Below are 21,092 nucleotides of genomic sequence, written 5' to 3'. Positions count from 1 at the left end.
ATTGGTCAGGTCCAATTGCAATGACTCAAAAACAGATTCAACTGACAATAATCCAGAGTTCCACCATCCAATCCCAATAAAAGCTAGAAGGCCAAGGAAAGCCAGGTGAGTCATTAGAAATTTTTAAAATACCAGACTTGAGGTGAAGAAAAACTGGTAGTTAAGACCAGCTAGCTTGAATCCTTCCTGCAAGACGTAGAGGCAGGTAGTCACCTGGTTGCTTCACAAGCTCCCTGGAAATTCAGCAGCTTGGCATTCAGATTTACGTTCCCAGACACTTGGTGTTGACACAGCCAGCAGGCCCACATCCCCCCAGCTCACAACCTAGCAGTTTCCAAGCTCAGGAGTTTGTTTTCATTTTGAATTGGTTTTTCAATTGGAAGGTTGAGTAGGACTGTTGGTCTTAAAAAAAATGAAAAACCATCATGCTGTTTCCAGTCTGCCGGTTTCCTCTCCCTCTTTCCTTCCTTCCCTCTATCCCTCCTCTCTCCCTCCTTCCTCCTTGCCTTTCTTCCCTCCCTTTTTTCTAGGGTGCTAGAGATCCAACCAGGGCTTGATGCATGGTAAGCAAGAACTTCACCAGAATAACCGTGGTCCTTTCTTGAAACAGTGTCTTACTAAATTGGCCTCCAACTCTTGGTCGTCCTTCCTCAACCTCCAGAGGTAGCTGGGATTATGCATGACCATGTCTAGCTATGCCTCCAGTTCTTTGTGGATAAGCAATCTCTACTCCATTCCTGCACCATACATAGCCCAAGGGCTCAGCCAACATCTGCTAACTAGATAGCATGGCCTGCAGGTGCAGTATCTAAAAACACAGGGAATCCGTATGCGGAAACCAGCAGGGCCTGTGCAGGCCACACCACAAAAATATAGAAAGACAGCCCTGGGCTGGGGTCTTAGGACTTTTCTGTTGTGCATCTCAGACAGGACTTGTCTCCACCCACAGGATACAAATGAAGCCCTCTGACAGGTGAGGAACACAGCAGAGATTCCTTAGGATGAGCCACTCGAAGATAAAGGTAGCAAGTCAAAGTGTGCTTCCGTCTGCCCCCTTCAGAGCTCCTGGCCTCCTGTTTTGAATTTCTGGTCTCACACCTAAGGGTATGGATCCTTTAACTTTCCCCTTTCCCACTACAACACAACCTTTAAAAATAACATGTTCCTGCGCCCCTTGTAGAATGATCCAAATTGCACAGTGGCCAACACGAGTGCCTGCTTCGGTTATCCTTTGCAGTGTGCTCTGTAAGCCCTTGGTGTTCGGACACACACTTGGCTCTGGAGCTGCCCGGACCCCCACGGCACTGACGGCAGTTGGGCACCACGACTGCAGGGGTTCTGGCAGTCAGGTCTTCATTTGGAACTAATGTGAATTTTAACAATTAAAATACAGACAATGAGATCCATGGGTGGGAGGGAATACATTTATTTTAGGTATAAAGGTTCACTATTATTAACAAGTAATCATTGCTATTTACATGTTTATAAAATGGAAATAAAAATGACATACAGGTTTGGTGCCAAAAGTGGCACATCCAAACTAAAACCAGTATAAAAATAAATTTTTAAGCTACATGTATTTAAAATAAATGTCACTGAAAGAGTGAGGGGAAGAATCCGCCTGGTCACGTGCTGAAACACAATCCTCACGGCAGCAAAGTACCCAGGGGTGAGTCAGTGCCTGCTGGAGAGGCAGCCCGAGCACTCCTGCAGGACGCAGGCCAACAAACAAAAGACAAACATTGATACCAGTTATGTTCCTGAGCTATGGACGTTTAGAGCATCTAAACCAGAGTGATTCCTGCTATGGAGCAGCTGCATGGGGCTGGAGCTGAAGAGCCTTCAGCAGTGCTCAGCGAGTGGCTCCTGAACACCACATCGCATCTGGAGAGAACGCTAAGTCCACTTGGGAAGGACAGACCCTGGGCCGAGGAGACTTCGGGGCTTCCCAGGCCCTCGCAAGCCCGGGGCTGCAGAGAAGCAGGGACGGGGCAGAGGACACAGAAGCTGCTTTGTCTGGGAACCCTTGTGTCCAACAGACATCGTCCCTCATGGCAGGCAGAGATCGCCAGCCTCTCCAAGGTCTCCTGCTTCGGAGATGCACGCTGTGTGCACCTGGCAGTGGACAGCACAGCTGTGGCCACAGCAGGCGGAGCACAGCCAGCCCAGCACACCTGTGTCTACGGCGCGCTGTACATCACACAAGGCAGCCTCCAGAGGCTAACTTTCCTCCTCCTCCCTGTGCAGGGTAGGCCGGCGCCTGGAGAGGTGGCACACCGGGTATGTGAGCAGGTATGTAAGCGTGCTGAGGGAGCCAAGAGCACAGCTCAGCCCGCCCCCGCTCTGCCTGGGAGCCATGCGGCCGGACACCCGCCCACACAGGCTCCTCTGCATTCCCAGCAAGGACTGCAAATGCCGAGGAGAGCAGGATGAAAGGGGCTGCTGAGTGGCCGCACACACTCCAGCGCTTCTGCAGGTCTCACATGAACTGTGCCAGCTCAGCCAGGGCAGCAAGGAACAGAGGACACTGAGCAGCTGCATTCACTCACTGGTCCTGGACCTTGGCCCTCTTGGCTTTCAGGGACAGGTGCTGGAAAAGAACAGAAATCACCATAGTTAGACAAAGAAACCAAACTCCAGCATAGTTCCCATGGCAGTGATTAAATTAAGTCAATCATTTGATCTGCGACTTCTCTAGAAATGCTATGTCTTCAGAAAACACAGAGGGGGAAAGCCCATGTGACCAACACAGAACACAGGTCTGGGCTGGGGAGACATCTCAGCATTCTAAGCGCCTGCCCAGCAAATGCAAGGACCTAGATTCGATCCCCAGTACTGCATGCCATGCCAGCCCCTAACCAGGAGTGGTGATACCTTCCTATGATCTCAGCACTAGGGAGGCTGAGACAGGAGGGTCACTATGAGTCTGAAAAGCATAGCAAGACCCTGTACCAAATAAACAAAGCTTTTTAAAAAAAGAACACAGCTCTGAGGGAGGTTATGAGCAGCCCCAGGCCAACGACACAATGAACCTGGCTACACAGGACCCTGGGGCACCTGCCAATGAAAGGTTTGCCTTCAGACAGCTCCTCTGACCCCAGCCCACAGGCAGCACTGCTGCTGAACCTAGATGCTAAAAGGACTGGGCAGGGCTGACCTCGACAGTCCAAGAAGTTCCTAAATACTCAAAGAAAAGGATCCTTTCCTGAGGCACCAGAGCATCAGGTGATTTACCAACTGTCTCAACATGGGCAGTGCCTATTCTCAAGGATAGCACTAAATCCACATCCCTGTCTGCTAAAGCAACACACAAGCTAGGAAGGCAGAGAGGAAAAGAATACTTCCTAGTGACCCTTTTCCCAGAAATGTCACAACCAGTAAAAATATAAGGTTTACTAAGATTATCATCATGGGTATCAGACAACAAGGCTAAGGGGTGAAAGTGTTCACATTTTAAGGTAAAACCAAAATGCTAGAAATTTTACAATAAACATTTATGGTGGCATATGTGAACATGAGCTTCTAATAATGAACTTCCTCTCACCAACTGAGGGATTTCTGATACCCCATCAATAATCTTCCCACCTGCACCTGCTAAGTCCCAAACCCCGTATCCCAGCACACTCCATGACCACCCAACAGCAAGCCCTGGCACCATCACATGGAGAACTACAGGCCCCGAAAGAACATGCCACACACAGCCACTGCAAGCTGAGAGGTGACTCGGCACAGGACCTTCCTCTGAAAGAGCAGCCCGAAGTCAGACTTTCTCTCTACTCACACCTGAGGAAGGACCATGGCAGTGCAGGTGGCTGGTAAAGACCAGGCTAGAAGGGTTTGCGCTGGATAACAATGGTATCTTTGAGAATCTAGAAAAAGGTTAAGAACTGGAAGACAAATCTTTCAACAGGAATCCCTGTGCCTCCTCTGGCCAGATATCGGTCTTGCTAATTTTCAGTTAGTTTTCTCAGTACTTCACCTGACAGGACCCTACAACTAATATTAGATAACCATGGCCTTAGCTCAGAATGGGCAATGACACCATCCTGCCTGTGGGGCCATTTTTGGTCCTCAATTTCTGGAAAGAATGTTGGTTATAAACAAAACAGACTCTGGACCATTTTGGGTCTCTTTGCAGAGTGAGTGCAGCACTGAAAGATGAGATGGAAAGCGACCACTGGTGCCAGGAACAAAGCAGAGACAATCTGTGGGTGGTGCGCAGTGGTGAAGCACTGAATTATGTTTAACAAAGAATATCTACCATAGATGGGCAGCCCCTGAAGACTCAGAGGACCGAAAAAATTCCATCTTCTTTGGAAAAGTTAAAAGTAGAAGTGTCCTGCCTGGCAAGCGCAAGGGCCTGAGTTCAATCCCCAGTTCTGCCAAAAAAAAAAAACAGTAGAAGTGTCTTTGGACTTAGTTAAGAAAAGGCGAAGTTTCCAACGGAGGGAGGTAGGAACACTTGCTGAACAATGAGGATGTTGGTTTTTAACGCTCCCAGCCTTGCTAAAAATACTGAGATCACAGTGGAGGTGATGGGGTGAAAGGCATCTGGAGAGCCTGTCATTTCCCTCAAACTTCTGAAACTATCTGCTCTTTAACTTTGTGAGTTTAACCTAAAGAAGCTGTAATTTTCAGCTAAGAAGGGAAAATGACTCAGAATCCAGGCTAATTCTGTTCTCCAAGAGCCTAAATGAATCCAAGACACTTCCAGGATTATCCCCAACTGCTAGCGTCCTATTACCTAACAGGCACGTTCACAGGCGCAGCCTGCTCTCCGCCTCTGGCCTGCATTTCTAACCACTTCTCTTGCACTCCTAGAGTCTACTGTTTTCTAGTCGAGACATTTTGAAAGAAAACATTTTCTTCCACTGTAGGTTTACTCTTTTCAACCCAATAAAGTACAAACAACAAACCCTGCATTTTCACTGGTTGCTGCAGATCTGCTTTCAAGCAGAAATATCTGTATGAGGATGTGTGGAGAACTATAAAGGGCTGCTCTCAGTGTCACATGCCTATAATTGGGAAGCTGAAGCAGGAGGCTCAAGAGTTCAAGCAAGATTATCTTAGGGTATCTTAGCAAGATTCTATGTCAAAAATAAAAATTTAAATTTAAAAAAAGGTGGAAGATATTGCTTAATTAGTGGAAGGGTATTTGCCTACCTTGCATGGGCTCTGGATTCAATCGCTCAAACCACAAAGAAAAAAACAAAAAAAGAACTATGAACATTTGAATTGTCTTTTGTTTGGCTGGATAAGGACTCAATATTATAAGACTTAGAAGGGCAATTCTCTTCAACATTACAAAGAGGGACGACAAGACTACTTAGAGGGTCACAAACGCAAGGCTCTCCAAGAGCTGAGGGAGTGAATGAACCAGTGTCACAGCTCTGTGACACATGGAAAGCAGAGCCATTCCTGGTTCCTGCTGACAGTCACAAAGCAGCACCTTGGCCTCTGTGTCACCAGATTTAATATCTATTTCAAGAAAAGCCAGATATTTGTATTTAATTGAAAAAAAAATTAAATCTCCCTCCTACACTGCCCAGGCTGGTATCCAACTCGTGGGCCCAAGTGAGCTCCCTGCCTCAGCCACCCAAGGTGCTGGGCCTACGAGCATCTGGTACCCAGACTCACTTAAATCTCTGAATTTTTAGAAATTTAATTTTATTTTATTCATTTTGATACAGGGTCTCACTACACAGCTCAGACTCAAAATAATCCTCCCGTCTCAGCCTCCCCTGCATCAGGATTACAGGTGTGTGCCACCACACTTGGCTTCAGGGACAACACAGCATGTCCAGGGTTCCAGGCTATTCTCCAAATTTTTAAATGCAACAAACAATTGAGATTTTGGTTTGAAACACTGCTCAGTCCAATTCCATCCCTGATAAGAGTACCAGGTCTCAGACTTTCCTTTATACTATAAATAACAGGAAACCTGAAAAAATGTATGGCATAACTTTTTTCAGGCATTAGAACAGCGCAAGGCTCTAATCTCTAATTCTCTGTGTGTGTATGTTTGTGTGTGTGTGTGTTTACTGAAAACTGAACCCACATATTAAGCACCCACCATTTCATATATGCTAGCGCATACATGCTAAGCACCTGCTCTACCTCTGAGCACCACCCCAAGAGGGACTGTAATCCTTGACAAAGAAAACAAAAGGAGTGTTTCACATTCACTCTGGGTCTCTATAGAGGCCTCTAGCACCTGGCAGAAGGAGGTAAATTCTAAACAGAGAAGACTGAAGGAAACAGACAAGAGTTCAGGGTTGCCATACCAGCTGGAATCTGCAGAACAAAGCATCAGAAAAAAGAAGCACCATAAGCCTCCACAGGGTTATCCTGAAGCCTTTGGCTGAAATCCAACCTGCACATGTGCACGCCAAGAGTTTAATGAGAATGGCAGAGTACAGTACCAGGAAGCTACCAGCCAAAATGGAGATTTTACAGGTTTGTGCAGTGCTGGTGAAGGCAGAACTCTGATGCATTTGAGTACTGAGACCTCGTTCAGTATTCCAGGTATTTGACTGAGACATCAAGAACTATACCTTAGACATGTAGCTAAGACCTGCCCTATTAATGACCAAGATCATGTCTTAGCAGAATCAAACTGAGGTGCCAATAAACAAACTGATGTCCAGAAGACACCGATACAAAATTCTATACAAAGAAAACAAACCCAGACTCACATCGCATCTACAACATCCAACACACAACAAAAATTACTGCACAAGAGAAATAGCAAACTGAAGAAAAATAAAAAATACAAACAAAAATATCAAATGACAGGGCCAGTCAAATATCTCAGCGCATTAAAGCACCTGCAAGCAGGTGCAGGGGCCAGGGGTTCAATCCAAGGGCCTGCCATGCTGGCCCCGCCCGCCCCTAGGGTGTGCTGAGAGGGCAATTGAGACTGGGCGTGGTGGTGCGCACTTGTAATCCCAGCTCGTGGGAGGCTGAAAACAGGCAGATTACTATGAGTCAGATCTAGTAGTGAGGCCCTGAACACCCTGTAGACTCTCCCCTAAAAAATAAAACAAAAAAGAAATGACAACAGATGAATTAGTAGACAAGTTTTACAACTGTTGTTATACACATGTTCAAAAACTTAAAGATGGATGCAATGAGTAAACACATGAAGTATTAAACAGAAATGTAAAAGTAAAAATCAAAGTGAAAGGGAGAGGTAAAGTCAAAGATAGGGCAAGATAAACTGTCCCAAATGAAGCAAAAAACAAAGATCAGAGCCTTTGTGACACGTGAGACAATACCAAGAGCTCTAATTCATATATAAATGGAGTTTCAGGGGAGCTGGTAAGGGGATAATGGAGCACAAGAAATACTTAAAAGAATAGTTATCTTAAATATGATTTTAAACATCAACTCTAATATCCAATAAACTCAGCAAACTGCACACTGGATAAACACAAAGATAAGCACTTCATATGTCGTACTGCTAAAAATCAAAGATAAAGGAAAAAAACTAAAAGGATCCACAGTAGCAGCAGAAACCATTATATAAAGAGGAACAACCATGGAAATGACTGCTGGGTTCTTGCAAACACTCCAAACCAAAAAGCAATACAATACACTCTTTAAAATGCTAAAATGAGGGCCAGGGAGATGGCTGAGCTGCTTTAAGCACCTGCCTGGCAAGCATAAAGTCCCAAGTTTGATCCCCGGTACCGCAAAAAAAAAAAAAAAAGTTAAAATGAAAAACACAGCAAGGTGATGCACTCCTGCAAACCCAGCACTTGGGGGATAAGAACAGAGCTCAGTGGCACAGTAACTACCTGGCAAGAGCAAGGTCAAAACCCAGCACTCAGGTGGCCCAGGCAGGAAGATGGCATGAATTTGAGGCCAGACTGGACTACATAGCAGACTGTTAAGGTTTGTGTCTAGTTGTCCCCCCAAAGCCTCATGTAGTCATGGGGTGGACTTCTAGAGTCTGTGATTAATTCATGATGCACTGGGATTACGGGTGTGAGTGCTGCTGAGATGATGGGTGTGAGTACTACTCCCAGGCCGGGGCAGAGAGCCTGAATGCACCTTAAGGGAGACAGACTTCCCCTCTGCAGCCACTGTTGCTGCTGCTCCTCCATTTTGCTCTCTGCTCTTTGCTGCCACCATGAAAGGTTGATCTCTGTGATGTGCCACTCTGCCTTGGAGCCAGCTGAGTATGGACTAAAACCTACAGTAACTATGAGTTAAATAAACCTTTCCTAGGGCCAGCCAAAAGGCTCAGCAGATCCGAGTGCCTGCTTAGGCAGAGTGCAGGGATAAGGGTTCAATTCCTGGTGTGCCCTGCTGGCCCCGCCCCCAGGGTGTGCTGAGACAGTGATTAGGACTGGGTGTGGTGGGGAACGCCTATAATCCCAATGCTTGGGAGGCTGAAAACAGGAGAATCATTATGAGTCCAATCTATGTAGTGAGACCCTGTAGACCCTATACTAAATACATAAATAAAATAAAATAAATAAACCTTTCCTTCCTTTGAGTGTCTGGTATTTGTCCCAGCAATGAGAGACAAGTAACTGAGACAAAGACCATACTCCCCCTACAAAAAAAGAAGCCCAGCACAGTGGTGCACACCTGTAATCTCAGCATCAGGAGGCTGAGGCAGGAGCACTGTTGCAAGTTCAAGACCAGCCTGGGATACAAAGTGGGCACAAGGCCAGTTTGAACTGCATGGTGAGACCCTCTCTAAAAAAGAGACACACATACACACACACACACACACACACACACACACAAAAGGAACTCTACAGAAAAATATCTTTGAAAAATGAAAATGAAGTAAAGACATTTGCAAAGAAATTAATACTAAAAGAATACTTCAATAGCAGGTGTGTCCTAACAGACACAATAAAGGAAGTTCTTCAGGCTACAGGAAAAAAAGACATAGATAGAAGCTTGGAAAAAAATACAAGCAGACACTTTCCCAGGTAGAAGTGGGAAAAAGACACATGTGCCCGTGCTGCTCACTGAGCAGCAGGACCTGAGTGTGGGCCAGAGCATCCATTCCACAGATGAGATGCCAAATCCTATGTTTTTCTGGGGCAATAAATGAACCATTGCTTGCAAAACTAAAGGAGAAAACAAAGCTCTCAATGTGCTCTCCAATGCTCTTGACTGCACTCATCCTGCACATGGCCTCCCATGGCAGACGGTGCACACCAGCTGCCCGCACACTGCTTACCGTCACCCATCAATGAGCTTCTCATCTCGGTGCCTGCTTCCAGGCTCTGGGGTGGTCCTCATTAGAGAACCTGTGCCACTCCTAATGCCAGTCCTAAGGGTGAGGAAACTGCTTTGGGAAGGCATTAAGAGGACCCAAAACAGAGAGGAGAGAGACTGTTACTGTTTTTTCTTTTCTTCTCCTTATGGAGGGACTTTTTTTTCAGGGATTGAACTCAGGCCCTTTCATTTGCCAGGCAAGTACTTATTCCACTGAGCCATCTCCCTGGCCCCGAGGGACTTATTTTTAATTGAACTTTTCTATGAAGCCAATGATCAAGTGCTTTTATCCCGAATGTTCAGGGATATGTAAGTGGGGAGGGGACGACAAATTTCAGCTATTACATTGGAATAATTGTATTCAAAATAAGAAGAAGCTTCTAGCTGGCAGCTTGGAGAACAGCCTCTGTCCATTCCTACCGTTCCTTGTTGATAGAAGTGTGGAGCCAGCTCCAACAGCCAAGCAGATTCGATGGCAGTCACATCTCTCATGTAATACTTAGAGGTCTGTATAACTTCATTGTAGATGACCCTGTAACAAGAAAAAGCACATCTTAGGATGGTCAGGAACACAGTTATAGAGGAGGCATCTCTTCCCCTAACCTTAGGTGGCACAGACACAGGGCAGGCCCCTCACTGAGCACACGCATCCATGCTGCTCACTAGCATGGCCTGAGTGAGGGTCAGAGCTTCCGTTCTACATGAGACACCACACCCACATGATTTCCTACGAGGGCACCTGAGTTAACTGCGAAGAACCTTTCTAGAGTTTTAGCCTGCATTTAGAACTCGGAAAAGAAATTAAGGACTTAAATGGAAATGCTAAAATAGAGAATAAGGCTTGCCTGATTCTGAAAAGGGCTGAGAAGTAACTATGAGACACAAAAGAGCTTCTCAGAGTGATGAAAAAAAAAATTTTTACCTTATTTAGAATGCAAGTTACATAGGTGTATACACTTTGATCTTTGACTATATATAAATTATAACTTTATTTAAGGAAAGGAAAAAAGAGGCTGAGGTAATGCACAACCAGAAGCCAAGTACATATGTTCAAGTTCCCAGACTTCAGGAGCACATATTAATAGACAGCAGCTTCTGAGGCATCTGAAGTATTGATTCAGGATGCCGCTCAGTGCCCTGAAGGCTCAGAGGCACACTGGTTACCTTCGCCCCACCACCACTGGATCAACTGCAGCTGATAGAGATCTGCACAGAGACAGGAGGAAGGGTCAACTTCTTGGTTACATGAGCAGCCCGGGCCTGCGTCCAGGCTGGCTGGACTTCCACCCTGCCCTATTTGCCCTTCAGAATTCCTTGCAAACAGAGCAGGAAAATAAACCTTTTCAAATTTAATCACCCCAAAATAGCAAACGCTTAGGAAAGGGATCCAGAACTCATGTTTCACTCCTCTCTTCAACTTACTCTACATGGTAATGGCCACAGGGTAACATTTCTAAATCCAGAGCTGGATAAGTCTGCACTTCCCCCAAGTTTTCAGATGGTGCTGATGCCAGTCTGGATATCACACTTGGAAAACCATTGGTCTATGCTACAAATTACCAGACAACAGATCTCTCTGCCCTCTGACTTTATCTTCCATACCCTCCCTCTCTTGTCTGTAGACACACCCCTCCCTGTTCCCCAATACTCTCCCTCCATCTTCCAATTGGTAAAAGATCAGCTGTTGTTGTCTTTAACATTCTAATCCACTGTCAATCAATACTTTTGTATAAAATATAACCAAATTACAAAAATTAAATTTTAAAAGGCAGAAAATAAAATTCCTGTAGCAGTATTAAATTGAACAGACATAAACACAACCCATCAAAACACTTCAGAATGACTAAATGGCTTCTCCCAACTTGTGCACTTACCTTTTCCTTCCCAGCCAGTTTTGCACATGGGCAGGGGTCACCCCTTTGGTAGCCCTCAATACCCATACCATGATTTCCCAGTCCCCAAGGATATGAAGTTCCTTCATGTTGCCACATCTTTGCTCATTCTACTTCCTCATTTCAAATGCCTGAAAAATTGGTTTGTAGGTCCTGGGAAATGCTATCCCCTATACAAAGCCAGTCCTGACACTGTCAGCACTTGATTGCCAACCTCAGCAAACACCTTCTGCAATACAGGAATCTGCCTGGATCTGTCTATGCCGGGACTATGAGCTGGACCCCAAGCCATCTCAGCATAACTGTGCTATGGAGAGATCAGCATTTACTTATTTATTAATTATGTATTTGTTACAGGGTCTCACTATGCAGCTCAGACTCCTAGTGATCCTCCTGCTTTCAGCCTCCCCAGCACTGGGATCACAGACATGTGCCACCATGCCTGGACTTGGTAGCCAGCTCAGCGCACCCAGGGGCAGGGCAGAGCTGGCAAGGCATACAGGGTACTGGGGATCTTACCTGGTCTCTGTGTCTGCCTAAACAAGCACTTAGTCTGCTGACCTATCTTGCTGACCCAAGAGATCAGCAGCTAGTCAGTGAGTAAAAGCAAACATTTGCTCAAAAGAGGAGCGTGGAAATACATATCACTATTTCCTTAAGGGGAACCTTGATGAAGAAGATTCCACCTAATAACAAAGCCAACAAACATGTACAGAGCACCTGTATTCCAGAGCCTGGGCCTGAGCCAGACCCTGGAGGCCAAGAGATGAAGAACAACTAGGCCTTGCTCCCAAAGCAGACCTCAGGCCCAGCAGCAGGGCAGGCTTACCAGCGAGGTGGCTTCTCTGCATAGAGGACTGATGCCGGGTGGATATGCAGCTCATGATCATCACGGATGGTCCTGAGGAGACAGAAGTTTACCTGAAGCACATTTCAAGTATATACAGCAAACTTTCCCACAGGACTTTTAAAAAATGTTATCCAATGCAAGTGCAGGGACTGGGGATCAATCCCCAGCACCACATGCTGCACCAGCCCCACCCGCAGGCACATTGAGCTGGCCACCAAGACTGGGTATGGTGACACATGCCTGTAATCCCAGCACTGGGGAGGCTGAAACCAGGAGGATCACTACGAGTCTGAGCTGCATAGTAAGACCCTGTACCAAATACATACAAAAATAAGTTAATTAAAATAAAAAGTAATTATTATTAAAAAAATTTTAAAATTATCCAAAAATGCAAGCAGACTGAACTTTGCCTGAACCAAACAATTCTCTCCTTCTTCCCAGTACCCTACTTGATTCTCTGGTCACCACCACAGATATAAAGAATAAATAATGAGGGCCAGGGAGATGGCTCAGTAGAATAAGCGCTTGCCTGGCAAGCTCAAGGGCCTGAGTTCAATCCCTGGTTCCGCAAAAAAAAAAAAAAAAAAAAGAATAAATAATGAGAAAGGAAGAGAAGGCAACACATGGACATTGGACATTCTAAAAATATATTTTGGAATTTAATATTATATCCTTTATGTTTATCTTTGCAGGTTCTCTTCCAATTTTTTTTTCCTTTGGGACAGAAATAATATATGAGATTTCTTCTACAAACTTTCTAATTACACAAAGTTAAGTACTAAGTTTAAAGACGACAACAGAAGGTAAGAACAGCTGCATACAGAAGCTTAGTATTGGCCTGTGAGTTTCTCTGAAACAGTTATTTTTCAATGCCAACTAAGATTTGTTTGAATTTAATTCAAAAACTGTTAACTGAGCATATGATTACCAATAAGACCAGATCACAAGAGAACACTAACAGAGTAGGAGGCTGCTGCCCAAAACAATTATGGAGTTGCATCTGTGGGCAGGAGGGATCTGCTCCTCGGAAAAAATAAGCCCAGAGCAGAGATCATCACCAGCATAATAAAGCCCGCTTCCAAGGTCCCTGGCTGCCCCATGTGATGGTGGTCAGGTGACAGTGAGTGAACTCTGTCTCAAAGGAATGACTGACCTGGAGTCTCTTGTGTAGCCTCTATTTTTGTTGAGGACATTGGTGAAATGATTGTTAGAAGGCCCACTGAAATCATTAAGAGAGGCAGAGGGAGGGAGGACAGGTGGTCACGCTAATCAGCACTGCTCAGGGGAAGAGCAATGCACATGACAAATGAGGGGCATGCACCAGGGAGGGGCTCAGGCCTCTGCTCCCATCTGAAGGGTCCCTGAAATACACATAGTTCAGCGTGGGCAGGGGCCCAGGTGACAGGTAACAGAATTATGACAGTGATAACTAGACTACCTGGCTGGAGTGACAAACAGACCAACTAGACAGAAATGTGCAGTGCTATCAAGTGCAAACCATTGGCTACCAGGATACTGGATGAAGGAGACCTGGCTGCCAAATCTGAAAAGTCCTCACTGAAATCTAGACCCTTTACAGAAGCCCAGTGTTTGGGGAAATGAATCTCTTGGTCGCCTAAAATAAAAGGACTCCAATATTTTCTGAGAGAGAGGAAAAAAACTAATGACAAAACAACATATTGAGGATATCTGAAAAATAGCTAGGGAGAAACTTTTTGATTGGTCCTTCATTAAAGATGAAAAAATGATGCGCACCATGCTTTCAACAGGCTACAGTGCTGTGATGAGAATCCAGTGAGGCACAGGACAGAAGAGACAAATGAAAAGTAACAATCAAGGAATAAGAATGTATAGCTTTGGAGAAAAGGGTTTTTACTGTATTTAAATACAGTAAAGGGCTGGGGAGATAGCTCAGCAGAATAATTGCTTGCCTGGCAAGCACAAGGTCTTGAGTTCAATCCCCAGTACCACAAAAAGAAAATAAATAAATAAATACAGTAAATGTATTACAGGCATCAATGATCAGTGGGTTTCTTCATCTAAAAACTAGAGCACAAAGAAACCACTATAGCCATACCATAACAGTGACTTCAGTTCTGCAGAGTTCTGAAGACGTAGCAAACTACCCAACAGCCAAAGTAATTTCTCTGGGAAACATCATTAATGGTTTCCTCTAGTAAAATTATTCCAGTATTAGAAATGAGATATTACCAGCCTCTAGACACACAACTGTCCTCCTTCTAAAACAACCATTGTAACACGTGGATAGGCTGAATACTTAAGAACTACTTCCAGAGAGTTAAGATTAATTTGCTTAAAGCAAATGTCAACTCAGTTTTGGAAGAGGGCATGATGAATTAAAAATAAATTCTGGGGGCTGGAGAGATGGCTCAGTGGTCTAAAGCACCTACTTGAAACAAGCTTGGCAAAGCACAGGGACCTCGGTTCGATCCTCCAGCACCACATGCCAGCCAGCCCGCCCCCTGGTGGGCTGAGCTGGCCACACACACACACACAATAAATAAATGTAATAAATAAAAATAAATAAATATTAAAAAATAAATTCTGTACTATCTATACACACTGGCTTTCTCTGGGGTTTAGGTCATTTTAACGATCTCTCCTTCAACTAGTAACTTCATAAAGTATCATGTTACCTGTAAGCTCCAGTAGAATGAAACCTTGCTGCATTTGCAAAGAATCCAGAAACAATGCACCTCAGGACTGGATCTGGATCACCTGTACAAGGCAGAAAACAGTGATAGATGACACTGTGGTGCTCCAAGCACTATGCCTGTGCTGTGACTCACAGGACCTAGGCTCTAGCACCACTCCCTGAGCCTGCAAGTCACCTCAAATCCATCTGCTGAGCCAGCCCACTACTGCACTGCTACAGTCCAAGTGGGAAAGTCCCCACTTCCACAATGGCTGCTGAGGACAGCAGTGTTGGGCTGCTAGCAGCCTTAACCTGAGGACCCTCCAATCCCTGACTGTTTCAGTAGCAACAGATGACCAAAAGAAAGCTGAGCACGAGAGCCTAAGACCGCTACTCCATAGGCTGAAGGAGACCTCAGAACTCCTCACAAGAGCACTTCCTGGGAATGATATTCTTTGCACAAAACCCAAATTAAAATACTATACTATCTTTGTGGTTATAAGACAGTGTGTATGATTCTTTGATACTTGCAAATCTTCCATCTCAACTGGTGGTTCTACTACTACAGTTAGCATCTTTGGGGGCCAAAAGCTTCTCCATTTATTATGATGTCCATAAGATAAATTGTAGTGGGCCAGGGAGATAGCTCAGCAGCATAAGTGACAGGAAAACTGTCGGGAAAAGACACCCTCAAATCCACATAAGACCACACTCATGTTAGCTGGCACAAAAGGAGTGGCTTATTGATGACAACTAGCATGTACCAGGCTGTTCAGAGGACCTGAACGGCAGCAATGATTTGGGAGGCAGAGACTTTATAAAGCAGGGAAAGGGGAGTCATATAGCATCCTTCTCTGGGCCAGGGAGTTCTGGGAAGGTGGGAATGGGGAAGAGAAGTCATAAAGTGTCCCTGGCTGGGCCAGGGTGTTCCGAGAACAAAGTATAGAGTCCTCGAAGCAAGCTGAAACAAAGTTACATGCATAAACAGCTGGACTCAGACAGTCCAGGTTAAACCTTTGCAGCACAGTTGTCCTTGGCGCATCCGGGAACACCAGAAATGGTGCAAGGGGGAAGGGGCCCCTGGCTGGGTGCCTCAACAATAAGCACCTGCAGGGCAAGCGCAAGGTTCCAAGTTTGATCCCTGTACCTCAAATAAATAAAAAAATTCTAAATTACTGTACAAAAGGATAGAATCATTTGCATGCTTATATCATTCAATTTTAAGACTTTTATTTTCCTATGCTTTAATTCATTGAAATCAAGATAGCATTTTATAATCATAGTGGCATTTTTTTTACTCAATGACACATAAAACAACAGTATCTCAGATCTAATGAAATATAGTGTGTTGGCAAATTCCCAAAAGGTATTACTATTTACAAAGCCATCAATACATGAAAGTATCAGTTTCATTATCCTTTGACAAAGATTTAACTTCTTTTATATTTATCTGATTATAATTAGTTTGCAAGTATATCTTCTTTTGTGAATTTTATATTCTAATCCTTTGCTCATTTATTAACTTGGACATTAGTATTTTCTAAATTTAAAAAATTACTTTATAATAAAGTTTTGAATCTTCTATCTCATGATTACTAAAAATCATTTACTATCCATTTCCTAGATCTTTTAATTTTATATGTAACTTATCTAGTCTCTATGATTTTATTATTCCCAAACAGAAAGGTGACACATCTCTAATCTATATCTCTAACCATCATTTAATCTAAGATTCAGTCCACTTTTTTTTGCTAATAAGAAATTCTCATGTAAAACAAGCATTCTTCTCAAGGGCAAGAGGGAGGCCAAGAGGGTGGAGTGGTAAGCAGCAGAGAAAGAACTTTAGTTCAGCTGTCCAGACACTGCAATATAGCAACATGAGAAAGACAAGGAGGGAAATGGACCCAGGAAGGATCTGAATCATGAATTGAGGCTCACAGAAGGAACAAAGATAGAAACTTCAATAAGGCAGGAGGAGTGCTGTTGAGTTCAAGGCCTACCCATGCTACAAAGTGAATCCTAGACCAGCCTGAACTACATCGTGAAACCCTATCTCCAAAAGGCAAAAAAAAAAAAAGAAAGAAAGAAAGAAAGAAAGAAAAGAAGAGAGAAATTTAAAAAAAGAAAAGAAGAAACTTCAGGGCCACAAAGATAGCTGAGTGGTCTAAGCACTAGGCAAGCACAAGGACATTCAATCCCGAGCACCACAGGGCTGAGTCAGCCACCAAGACCATGGTGGTGCATGCCTGTAATCTCAGTGCTGGGCAGGCTGAAACAGGAAGATCACTACAAATCCAAGCTGCATAGTAAGACCCTGTACCAAATAAATAAAAAATGAAAAAAAAGAAAAGAAAAAGAAACTTCAAGGAACAGGAAGAAAGTAATTGGCAGAGCCTTCTCCCTGAGACAGGACTCACTTCACAAGAAGGGCAATTCAAACTTACAGACACACAATGAATGCTGGTGCCCCTAGAGGCCTCCACAGAGAAGCAACAGTGGACGGGAGCAGTGCACCTGAAGAACTACATTACCTGGCAGTGAGTGCTGAGGGCTCAGTTATCCCCCAGAGAGCGACTGGCCAGATGCCAGGTGCCTTCTTGGAGAGGGGCTGACTGAGCTCAGTGGTTGCTGGCTACACCTAGAGGCTCCCAGCTGGGCTCAGGCTCAAAGCAGGTGCGCTGACAGCTGCAGGCCAAAAGGTGCAGGTATGGCTAGGCCAGAAGACCCAGGCTCAGAGATTATCTACTACCCCGCCAAAAAGCTACTGCTGGCTGGCTGGGATAGACCAGCACAAATCAGGACTGTCTCCACACTGTATACCAGTGACAGCAGAGACAGCTAGATGTACACTTTTTTTTCTCTCTCTCTTGCTTGTTGTGGTGGTGATTTTGGTTTTTTGTTTTGTTTTTTTCTCCATTGTTTGCTCTTGTTTTCATATGAGTATAACTGTAGTAGCATCTTTGTGGTTGTGGTTCTTTTCTGTTCTTTTTATGTCTTCCTTCTCTCCCTCAGGTCTTCTGCACCAGTATCCCAAAGTTAGCATGGTCCCCTCTTTGTCCTCCAGTCTTACTTCTAATCTCTCCCTCTTCTTCCACTTTTCTATTTTTCTCCTTAACCCATTTTAAATTTTAACCCACAAGGGCAAAATTGACATGTAAATTTCTGGCTTGTTTTAGACTGTGTTATATAACCACAAATCTAGTTCATATGGCTAAACGTGGCAAATTCATGGTTAACTCAGTTTGTCATTTTCGCAAGGGCAATATGTCCTCTCAAAACTGAAACTTGCTCCTTGGAGATAAGGTAGGGAAGCTTCTTAGATATTAAAACAGCTTGTGGCCCCTCCACAGCTCAACTCTCCTTTACAACGTCTTATTCCTAGGCATTCCTTGATAAAAAGAACAGGTTCAGATACACAGACACAGAAACAAGACCGTAATTACTCTGCCAAGTGACAGGAGCCTCCCCAGTTAGCTGCCCCTTGTAAGCTTCTATCCATTACACCAATGTGACCCAGTCACCAATGAGGCAACTCTTCCCTTTCTTGTCAGCATCTAATATGCTCCTTATTCCAAGTAGTTGTCCTGATAGCCCTCCAGGTCCAGTGTGCTCTTTCTTCTGTTTTCTACTTCTACCAGGCCGCCAATACTTGACAGGATGTCCACTACCTCTCTAGGTCAACTTCATGGGTTCCCTCTTCCTGCACTGCTGGTATACTTGCTGCTATGAATGTAATTACTGTACTGTCTACTATTTTAAATTCTAAAAAGGACTTACAATTTGTCTATCTGTAATGAGTCTCTCCCTTCAATGCATTACACCCTAAGAACCAGGTCTTGGTCACCTTCTAATCACTCATCCTTGTTCTTAGCACAGAGGCAGTAGAAGAATCTGAAATAAAATTTCTTGGGTTCTCAGTGCCTGCCTGGCAAGTACAAAGTCCTGAGTTCAATTCCTAGTACCAAAAAAATCCAGGTTCTGACTCCATCATACACATCCTGTATGACCTCTGGCCCCTTAGCCTCATTATTCTCATGCATCTCATGTATAAAACGAAGATAACAGCAATGGTTGTGAGCCTAAATCAATTAACATGAAAACATTCACAACACTGTCTGGCCTATTAAAAGCACTCAAGAAAAATTAACAAGTACCAGTGAGATTGAGAATGTGGCTCAATACCGGGCACCCAGTAGGCTTTCAAGACAACTGATCACTGGATGCCTGAAGGGATGTGGCTTCTGGGCTGCACACATGGGGTCTGCTAACCACGCCACCTAAACAGAATTTAACTCGTCCCTAGGACTTTCCAACTACTCTGTAAAGTAAAAATGCTAGTGGCGTGTGGTGGCACCTGCCTGTAATCCCAGCACTTGGGAGGTTCACTGTGAACTGGAGGCCACCTTGGAGCACACAGTAAGTTCAAAGCCAGTATAAACCACATAGTAAGACTCTGCTCAAACAAATTAAAAAGATAAAGTCAAAATGCTCTCATAGACACCTGCCACAGTGGGAGATAAACCTAGAGAACATCTGTACATTCCTGAGTACAGTATAACCTGTGCCCTCAATCAATAGCATCAATGTCATTGTCAAAGGCTTTTTTATTGTTCTGTTTAGCCTTATCCTTAGGGACTGGCCAGGCTAAATACATGCAATTGCTTTAATAATGTTGGCATCAAAAAGGAAATAATTTTTATGTAATAGCCCTAAGCTCCAACCACTTAGAAGAAATTTTCCTTGCAATGACCACACAATCACATTAATTACATGACACACAATGATGTGAATGTTAAGGATTCTTAAGTGCTTTCCTAAGTTTTCTGGCTTTTTCTTTTTTTTTCTTTCCTTTTTTTTTTTTTGTAAGTATACCCCTATGAAATGAAATACAAATGAAGTTCCTGGAGAAAAATACACAACTTTATATTCAACTACCATTCAGGCAGGTAATTCAAACGTAAAACCTGGCATAGAGCCAGAGCACACTGCAGAGCCTCACATTAGCGCAGCACGAGAACACTATGAATGCAAGCAAGTCAGGCAAAGAAAGGGCAGTCACAGACAGGAGCAGTTTATTCTCACCTTCGCTAGACATCTTGGGCACCTGAAACTTCACAAGCAGCTTTTTCAACTGTTCTCTCACAGTCACAGCTCTGACAAGACCCTTGTAATTCAGGAAATGTTCCTGACACCATTGAGAGTTTTTATTATGCTAGAGAACAACACAGAGAGAGAAGGAGTATTAGAGGAGCATGGAAATGACCCCCAACTAGGGCAATACCGTGAAGACAATTCTGTTCTCTTCCCCAGATGCTTTTCAATGAGACAAGGTATCTTCAGATTGTTACTGGCCTTACCTGGCCTCATCTCTCAAAATAGATATTGGCAACTGCGCTCACATGGGAGGCCTCTGAGCCTCAGTTTTCACACTACAGAGCAAAGGATAACTGAAGAACACTTTGCAGTCTCAAATACATAAATAAGACATGATCAGAAAGGCCCTCAAACCTGTGGGTCTTTGTAAATCAACTCTCCTTTCAGCAAGCTTTCAGTTTATACCATTATTACTCAGAAGAGCAATATGCCACTTAAATGCAAAAATAATTTGCAAATTATTACTTGTCTCAAATATGATTTTGCTATCAACAGTGCTTAATTTTATCCCAAATTCTTAAGTATGACCCTTGTCTTGGATTAAATTTTTGCTCTGGGAATGTATCACTGAAATTACATTCTAAGCCAGGTTTAGAAAGTCCTTTAAATTAAAAAAAAAAAAAAAAAAGAAGAAGAAATGTGATTCACAGGAGATTTTCCCAGAAAACTACTACAGAACAATACAATGTAGACCTATATCAACATTCTATTGCTAGGAAAAGCCTCAATTAGAAACAGTACATTGTACTCACACAAATGAATTTTAACTGATTTAACCCATAAGTCACAGTATGATTTTGTTTTAGTTTTTTTCTTGGAAACTGTTCATTAACTGAATCATTTTCAAGTATCTGATAAAATAAAAATTTTCTCATCGAAAAAGTATGTAAGTGAATAATGAATACATAAAATACTATTCCCTTTCCTTTTATTTTTTTCCATAATTTTATTGACAGACAAATAGCAATGAGACAATTTCAAATCAAATTGGTAGGACGGTTTCAATAATTAACACATTGTATACTGTCTTCCTAGTGGTTATTTGCTGTACAAGATGCAGACATGATAGCCTATTTACAAACACTATTAGAACAAATCCCTCTAGTCACTAAGAGAATGTAACTATATATCTATCCTAACCACTTTGAACACACAGATACAAAATGGACATTCATTTATATATCCCCTTTTGTGTTTAGTTCCGTCATTTGAATATTATAGGTGTGTTAACTCAGCAAAATATTCTAAAAGAGTCCAGTAGCCCATAATAGTATTGGGTCTTCCGCTTGACTGGCAA

At 43.6% G+C, this 21,092-nt stretch overlaps 1 protein-coding gene across 7 annotated transcripts in view; it reads right to left on the bottom strand.

Annotated features, from left to right (window-relative positions):
* Positions 1–2,159: 2,159 nt before the first annotated feature.
* The window catches only part of Dhx35 (DEAH-box helicase 35), an 86,304-nt gene continuing 67,371 nt past the window's right edge, over positions 2,160–21,092 (bottom strand). For all 7 annotated transcript variants that reach the window (XM_004630905.3, XM_023714884.1, XM_012514679.2 and 4 more), the window contains 5 exons: positions 19,724–19,853; positions 14,643–14,724; positions 11,965–12,036; positions 9,664–9,775; positions 2,160–2,590 (listed from right to left, as the gene is read on the bottom strand). In XM_004630905.3, the coding sequence (XP_004630962.1) occupies positions 2,546–2,590; positions 9,664–9,775; positions 11,965–12,036; positions 14,643–14,724; positions 19,724–19,853 (441 nt within the window). In that variant the 3' untranslated portion in view covers positions 2,160–2,545. The remainder of the gene's footprint in view (positions 2,591–9,663; positions 9,776–11,964; positions 12,037–14,642; positions 14,725–19,723; positions 19,854–21,092) is intronic.

Source organism: Octodon degus, unplaced genomic scaffold, assembly GCF_000260255.1.
Source record: "Octodon degus isolate 3935 unplaced genomic scaffold, OctDeg1.0 scaffold00037, whole genome shotgun sequence".
Lineage (NCBI taxonomy): Eukaryota > Metazoa > Chordata > Mammalia > Rodentia > Octodontidae > Octodon > Octodon degus.
The sequence above is the reverse complement of the archived record's forward strand: the minus strand, read 5'-3'. Positions and strand labels throughout refer to the sequence as shown.